Source organism: Platichthys flesus, chromosome 13 (assembly GCF_949316205.1).
Source record: "Platichthys flesus chromosome 13, fPlaFle2.1, whole genome shotgun sequence".
In the NCBI taxonomy this organism is placed as follows: domain Eukaryota; kingdom Metazoa; phylum Chordata; class Actinopteri; order Pleuronectiformes; family Pleuronectidae; genus Platichthys; species Platichthys flesus.
In genome coordinates this window covers 15,117,095-15,125,300 of record NC_084957.1, presented here as the reverse complement: position 1 = coordinate 15,125,300, position 8,206 = coordinate 15,117,095, and the positions used below count along the sequence as shown (strand labels likewise).

General features: G+C 42.7%; 2 protein-coding genes across 3 annotated transcripts in view; one reads left to right on the top strand and one right to left on the bottom strand.

Annotated features, from left to right (window-relative positions):
- The first annotated feature begins 5 nt into the window (after positions 1 to 5).
- Positions 6 to 4,153, top strand: rab20 (RAB20, member RAS oncogene family). The gene is made up of 2 exons (XM_062402675.1): positions 6 to 389; positions 2,963 to 4,153. The coding sequence occupies exons 1-2, from the start codon at positions 200 to 202 to the stop codon at positions 3,562 to 3,564; spliced, it is 792 nt and encodes a 263-aa protein (XP_062258659.1). The 5' UTR covers positions 6 to 199; the 3' UTR covers positions 3,565 to 4,153.
- Positions 4,154 to 4,466: 313 nt separating this feature from the next.
- Positions 4,467 to 8,206, bottom strand: part of col4a2 (collagen, type IV, alpha 2) — a 53,170-nt gene continuing 49,430 nt past the window's right edge. For both annotated transcript variants that reach the window (XM_062402664.1, XM_062402665.1), the window contains 3 exons: positions 7,695 to 7,886; positions 6,419 to 6,705; positions 4,467 to 5,711 (listed from right to left, as the gene is read on the bottom strand). In XM_062402664.1, the coding sequence (XP_062258648.1) occupies positions 5,457 to 5,711; positions 6,419 to 6,705; positions 7,695 to 7,886 (734 nt within the window). In that variant the 3' untranslated portion in view covers positions 4,467 to 5,456. The remainder of the gene's footprint in view (positions 5,712 to 6,418; positions 6,706 to 7,694; positions 7,887 to 8,206) is intronic.

The following is an 8,206-nucleotide window of genomic DNA, read 5'->3' as shown; positions in this document are numbered from 1 at the left end:
TCCAGACTTTGAGGCAGCGGATCTGAGGAGTCAACACTGAGCCGTCGCTCCTGGAAATGGCGTCAGTCAGCGGAACTTGTGCGAAACGAGGAATACGGTTTACGAACTAGATCCGGACTTATTTCCCGACGAGTCACAGGAAAGCAGGAGCTCTGTACCCGGCCCCCTGCGCCCGGTCCACCGCATCATCACCCGCACCATGCCCGAGGGGTCGAAGATGAAGAAGCCCGACGTGAAGGTGGTCCTCCTGGGGGACATGAACGTGGGGAAGACCTCGCTGCTCCACAGGTACACGGAGAGGAAGTTTAAAGACACCGTGAGCACCGTCGGAGGGGCGTTCTTCCTCAAGCAGTGGGGGCCCTACAACATCTCGATATGGGACACCGCCGGTAATGACCTCCCCTCTTCGTCTTTTCTCTCCCACATTCTGTTTTTCAACTCTTATCTCGTCCTCCTCACCTGAAAACGCGTGATCCATCCACTTGAGGCAATCACAGGCATGTGACCGCTGCTCGGGCTGCGTCATGAGAACCTGTGGCTCTGCTGCTGTTATTTACTTTTAGTGACAACAACATAAAGTCCTGCTGGATGACAACTGTTCAGGTTAAAACATCACAAAAACAACACATGGATCCAGCTCACTGACTTGAAACAACCTTTAAAAACAACTTAAGATCTAATCTCTCAATCTGTGCACAGCCACACAACTGTTACAGCAACACCAGGTCACGTTAACTGATTGATTTGTTTATTTGGGAACAGATTCAAGTTAATAACTCTCTGAAATTCAGGCTTTTCCAGCGTAAAGTAATATTTAACTGTTAATAAGATGCTCAGCATAGTCCGCATTAGGTTTGACTGTTTCATATTTATTATAGCCACCCAGATTATTTGGGTAGAATTAATAATGGGGCAAATGTTACTGAGACATGGGGCACTTCTGGCTTCATGTCAAGCTAAGTCTAAAATGAAATCAATATATGTTTATAAATCAAATCAAATATACTTTATTCTGCTAGAGCAGCTGCAGAACAATACATTGTGTAACACACAACAAAAGATTGAAGCATTTTCTTAAAAACAAAGACCTGTTTGTCAGTTGATCCAACACACTCATCAAGTCAATTCGATGATATATTTAGTTTCACGTCACATTTAAATTGACAATTTTTAATTTTCTTTTCAATTATCTGAGAATTTTACTTTTTAAACATGCCAGCTCTTGGCCAAAGTTTTGTCACACGCACTTGAACTTGTGCTTCTCCTGAACTTCTGTCCTACGAACAACCCAGAGGATCACGAGAGCGCCGATGTTTCAAGTTTCGCAACTCAAGTAAACCAATTTTTGGTGTTTCTGTCAGCTGTAGCTGGAATAACTGTTGATTACCGCTGACGAATTAAACTTCTAACCGCTCTACATTCCAGTATTGTGTAACGATAAATTACTGTTACTCTTCTTAGGAAAATACACAGTTCACTGAAACGGATGGTGAGCCATAGAGATAAGGGAAACGCCGCCCTTGCCACCAGTGAACCACTTCCTGTCTCTGTTCCCTAACTTCAACAAAAACGAAGCTGTGACACAGGGTCGTATTAGAATCAGTCAGATGTTTGGCCTGTCATGTTGAAACCTGGTCATATGGGGCACAGTTCACACACATTAAGAAGGTTCACCGACGTAAAAACTGACTACCCTGTTCCTCTTAATAGTCACATGACCGGGTGATGACAGGAAACTTTGACTCCCCCATGCTCTAAACTGCCCTTTCCAAATTTATGTGCAATACTACTTTCCCAGAGGCAAGAGAATGACGAAGTTAGGGTTATACAAATATGCAAAACCGAGTATCTTTCCACTAACTATTTTTACTCTGATGCATCCCAGGAGTTCTTTTACTCATTGGAACCAGCATGAATTAAAACACAATATTCATATTCATATTTGAATAAAAATTCCAGAACAAAATTTTCTCAAATATCTACATTGGATGGTATTCCTGTCCATCATATATTATAGAAAACTCACTATCTTTGTTCTTTTATCAAGGATTAAAAAAAATATAACCTCAGGCATCATTTACAATTCTTTACAACTCAAAATGATGAATAGAATAGTTTAACAAACTATCTGCAGATGAAAATATATGATTTAGTGGTTGCAGCCTTGGATACTGTTTAATCTGAGCTGCCAGTTTATCTTCAGCTTGAACTAAAATAGACAAATACAGCAGACCTGCAATATATCCTGTCTCCATGAAGGTTATGTTTTTGCCCCTGTCCGTTGGTGTGTTTGTTTGCCAGCTAGATTACTTAAAAACTACTGAATAGATTTCAAGGAAACTTGCTGCAAAGACGGGACATGGGCCAAGAAATAAGTCATTACATTTTGTGAGCAGGTCCGGACCAGTCGGCAGATACAGGATTTTGTATTTTCTTTTCTTTAACATTGTGACATATAGTGTTTTTTTGTTGTTGCTTTTTTTAAGCATATCACAGCTTTCCCTGGAAATAATGCACGAATCTTGATGAAAAGTAGAATATTAAACCTGGGATATTTAGGGGACTGAAACAATCAGATTTAATGCAGGAATGTTGTGTTGGCCTATACCTCAGATGACATTTTAAGATGTCTTATCAGAGAAGCAGCTAAATGGAAATCAGCCGCTTTGCCACTGTATTTACACCTGTGCTTTTCCTGCTGTGACATGTTGACGTATCTTCTGTGAGAAAGGCTGATTTAGTTCAGCGTGCCTAATAAACCAGTAACCAACAGATGCCCCCAGTGGAAAAACTTTTCACACAATGTGGCCTTTCAGGGATCCTAAATATTTCAACAACAGAGGTTGTTTCTGTGCTCAAACTGCTGACTGGTTGCACAATCTCTCTCTGTGTCTTTTCTCCACTGCTCCTCTTGCAGTTCTTGCCGTAATAACTATTTGTCTATGGGACTTTCCCTCCGCAGGTCGTGAACAGTTCCACGGGTTGGGCTCCATGTACTGCAGAGGTGCGTCGGCTGTCATCCTCACTTACGATGTCACCAACTGGCAAAGCTTGGCTGAGCTGGAGGAGCGCTTCCTGTCCCTGACCGACACCGCTAACCAGGACTGCATTTACGCCATAGTGGGCAACAAGGCTGACCTCACAGACCCTAAAGCCCAGTTGTCCCACGACTCAATCGGAGTGTCGGAGGATCAAACCCAGTGCGAGGAGGAAAGGACAGAACCACAGATTCTGTCCTCGTGCCCGACACCCCCGGCCTCTCCTGAATCCCTCTCCGGGCTGATCCCACACAAACAGGTCGCCCACGAGGACGCGGTGGCTTTCTATGGGAGAATACTGCGCTACAAGGGCCTGGAGGACAAGAGCAGCCTGCCTCCAGAGAAGATGTGCTTTGAGACGAGTGCCAAGACAGGCTACAATGTGGACGCATTGTTCGAGACACTGTTCGATCTGGTGCTGCCCTCCATCCTGAGGAAGAGAAACGAGAACCAGGAGTCTCCCACAGTCGACCTGGAGGTGTGCAGGGGGGCAGGCGGCAGGCGGGCCAGATCGACCTGCTGCTAGAATCTGCCTGGAAGAGATGGAGAGGCTGCCACAAGCAGAGACTTGTTTTTACCAAATGACAATCAACACGTTGGTCAAAGCACCAAATACTTACTGTGATGGTACCAATGATTTGCCTTGATTAAGACCCAAAATCATGAATCACCTCCCACTTACACTTACACACACAAACACTTTGGTGCTATGAAGACGGTCAGAGAAGTTCAGTGTCCTGAGACATTTCCTTTGTAAATATTGGAAATTAAAGCGTTTCCTCATCACTCTGTGCTTTTTGAAACCTTCCACACTAACGACTGAAACTGCACTTGTATCCCAAAAATGTGCCTGTGGGCAAATAATGCACATGAGTCAATCACTGCTATTTTTAATTAAAAGAGAAATTTAACAGCACTAATTGTTAGTTTGGTGGCACATTTCACTGGGTTTGTTGAAGTTGAGCTGTTTGGGTTTTTGATAAATCACAAAGTCTTTTATTTACAGATCTTTAAATTTTATAGCCACTTTTGGAACTTTTTCAATGAGTGTAAATAGTAAAAAATCCCTGTTGAATTTTTACCTATGCTGTCGTAATAAAATGTTTTATTTTGCAGGTTGCCTGGTCTGTCCAATTTGGAATTCAGTATTCAGACACAAACTCTGTAAAATATATAAAATCCGCTGCTGGAACTACGTGTTAATACAAATACCAGCATCGGCCCTAATCCTTATCGCCAAAGGCTCTCAAATCCCATTTTTCTAATTCTCTGTTTGCGTCATCTCTTTTTTTGAGCAAACATTGTCGGCAAAAATGTGTGGAGCAACTGACTCGGACATTTGCGCTCTCACTTACATCTCCCCCCGGAAAATTTCTGGAAGTTATGTGGACTGAACAGAAGCTTCCGTGAGTTAAGTGACACCAGAAATATAACAAACAATATTTATTTTTTACAGTCAAATGAAATGAAATGAACATAATTACATTGCAGTTAAAGCAAATGTCAGTATTTTCCATTGACATCAAACTGTTTATTTCCGAGTGAATGTAGATGAAGTGGAACAATTTACCTACTTTTCTAAATTGGGTGAAATACTAACAACCGCGGATCAGTGACAAGACCGAGGATTTGCTGCAGTCAGACCTTTGATCGAGGCTGTTTGCGTTCTGTTGGCAGCGGTTAAATAATTAGTAGGTTTGTAAAGGAAAAGGGAGTGTGGCATGAGTCATGTTAGATAAGGCATACATTTAAATCTCTTAGGGACCTGGGTCAAGTTGGTTCAGCTGGTTTAAATACAAAGAGAATCAGTGCGTTGTATGAACATTCGGTGCAAGAAAAATAAAAGAGCTGCGGGCTACTTTCGCAGTAGTCGGATAAAGTAAATGCATAAAACAAGTGCCGTATTATAAAAATAGGTTTTGTAAGAGCATTGGAATAAAGGCAGTTTAGTGAGACCTCAGATGACACTCATCATATGGCTGAGAAGCGGGGTCAGTGGTTTTATGGTGGGCCGTATACCCTATAAACGATAAAAAAAATCTAGATAAACTGAAGCAGTGCATACACACAAGCCTCTTTGGTTCAGCTGTACGGTGTCTGACCTGTGTCATAGTAGCTGAGGTAATAAGTTAAAACAGTAAGCACCAATACACATTTAATATAAAATACTTTTCTCGTAATGTTGTTGGCTTCGTAATGTGGCTTCTGATTTATCTACAGTGGGACGTTTCACTCAAAGCTCAAGGAATCACACAGTCATTGTATATCGGAGCTCTGTGGGAGAGAGTTTTGCTCCGTTTGCATTGATCTCAATTCGGTATTTCAGATCCCTCACTTTAGATTTTGTATATCGTGGATAGAGAGATAACACAAGACCACCGTCGACGGATCAATTTCTTTTCGTTTCTGCTGAGTCTCTCACAAGTTCTTCATGCAGACCTGGCAGCGGCTGATGCGCGACAGGAGCTGGCCTGCTTTCAGAGTCTCTGAGGCTGGGTTAGCGTGGAACGACTGATCGATGGAGGTCAGCCAGAAGCTCTGCTTGTTTGCGAAGTAGTGGCACGTCCCCTTGGCTCCGTTACACTCGATGAACGGTGTCGTGCGGAAGTCCTCCAGGCAGGAGCCGGGCGAGGACAGGGACTGACCTCCGCCCTCGTTTCCTGCTGCTGTGTGCTGTGGAGATAAAGGCGAGAGGGGGAGAGAGGAGAAGCCAAACGTTCAATAAATAACATGGGAAATAACGGAGATAACAGTTAGCTGATCTTACAAACCAGTTTTTCCTCTTCCAGTGAAAGACTGGAAAAAGAGACTGGAGCTAAAACCAAGTGTTTCAGACAGAGGGTGAAAAGAGGAGCTGCAGCAATGGACAGTTTGAGGAAAGCAATGTTTGTTCTTAATACTAACACATATAATCAATAAAATCCTAAACCTGAATATGATTAGAATATGTCTCCATGAAAGTCAGTTCCACGTAGACGGACCTGCTGCGAGAAGTACTTACTGCTGCATCGAGTGCAGAAAATAATCGAATAATTGCATAACCCGCTTCTGCTTGTAAACAGTGGTCAGATGTTCTGGGAAATTATTGAGCCTATTTTACAGAAATGTTAGTGACCCATTTGAACCTCTATGTTTTCAGCAGGAATTATGACGGAAGGGATTCAAAATAGTTGACCTTCAACATCACTGATGAATAACCAAATACTTTAATACAAACATTGTAATAAATCTAAAAACCAATGTACCACTGCTTTTACTTTTCCTAAGATTAGAGTATCATGCTCTAGTTATTGACAATAACAGGATGATGGATGAATGTTAACCTGCTGCACAAGGCACCAGATTATTCTTCTAACTCCAGAAATGAAGGCAGGACTCACCATGAGGTAGGAGTAGCCGATCCACAGGCTGCGCCAGCCGGCTGGACACTGTGGGATGGTGATGTCCTGGCTGTGGACTGCGATGGCAACTGACGGAGCTTCACACACCGAGCAGCGGCTGATGTAGGGTTTAATTTCTCCCTCTTCCACGGGCATCATGGGAAGGGGAGCCGTTGTCGACAGCCAGTAGGACTTATCATTTCTGCTGGCGTAGTAACATAGGTCTCCAGGATTGCAGTAGAGGAAAGGCATGGTGCTGAAGCGTGGGAGGCACGAGCCTGCCAAACCTGAAAAGGACAAACGGGCCAAATCATAGAAGTATGGCACATTACACAAACTCAATTAATATCATTCTTTTAATATGTCTTTAAATTACCCTTAATTGAATGCCTCCGCAAACCAGTGAGGTTGTAGGAAATATGTTCACAATCTCCCATTCTGCTCTTGAGTTATGGTGTTAAACAAAAGTTTTTGATCAAAATTATAATGTAAAGTTTACCGTTGACCTTCTGGATATAAATTTCATGTCACTTCATTTTATCCAAATAGACATTTGTGTGAAAGTTTATGCATTATAGCTTAATAATTCTTGAGTTACTGCGACAAATGTGTTCTGATAATGTTTGAATGCCCTTTGACCTTTGGGCCAAGCTGAATTTCCTGCAAGATGTTCCTGGGATGTTGAGACCGTTAGAATGGGATGGACGTAAATAAGTGCAGCATATGTATGCAAGGCTGATCATGACACTATTTCAAGCGTGGCAGCATAAGATTAAGCAGAAGATCCTCTGAATGTACTGAGCTGAGTATTGATGCTTTTATAACTTAGCACTTGTTGACGTTTTGTCTCTTCCATCAGAACTAGCTGCGTTGTATAAAAGGTGCTGAAAACTAAAGTAGGAATGACATCTGCTGCTGATATTTTCCAGCCGTGTGGTGTGACAGAGCGACGAGCAGGCTCGTACCGATTTTACTTAGATTTTAAGTTGGCGCAACTTGTAATGTGAAATATTTTCATGCCCTGAAACTAACTAATTAACTAAGCAGGACGAACTAATGAGGCCGACCGCTCTGGTTTGTCTTCTGGTTCAATGGATCACAATGTCAGAGGAGTTTAATGTGGGTTACGCTCACCTAAACAGTTAATGCATTCTGACAGGACTGCACTACAACACACTCACTGTGTATGACAACACAGGGTTTTATGCTTCCAGAACCCTGTTTGTACCTTGTAGAATTTTGAAAGGAAATCATTTTATTGTCCGTCCCGACTTACCGAGGTCCTGGTTGTGGGCTTTTTCCTGTCCCTCGAGGTACAGCAGACTGTAGCCGTTCCACAGTTTGGCCATACCCACTGGACACATGGGCGTCTGATCTGACTGACTGTGCTTCACCAGTAAGTAGCCGACACTGACACTGCGGCCCGCCATGCCAGGCAACCCGGAGATCCCAGGGTTGCCACGGCGACCTGTTGGGAAATGAGGAATTCAGAGGGTTTTTTCGCAGAGTGAACTTATCACCCTTTATAATAATATCCAATCCAAACACTTCTACAAAACATTTTGTATCATAGATATTTGAAAATTTTAACATATCATCTTTGTAAGCTTTTCCTTATCTGAAAAGAGCATGTAGCGTCTCCAAAGATGTTACAATAAAACATCTCGGCCTTGAGCAACATTCAAGTCATTAGCTCCCTCCGAATCATTTTCACTTCAGTGCTCAATGGTTCATTCCCTGAAACAACTCTCACAAAAAATAACGACACAACTCTCGTGGAGACTGGTT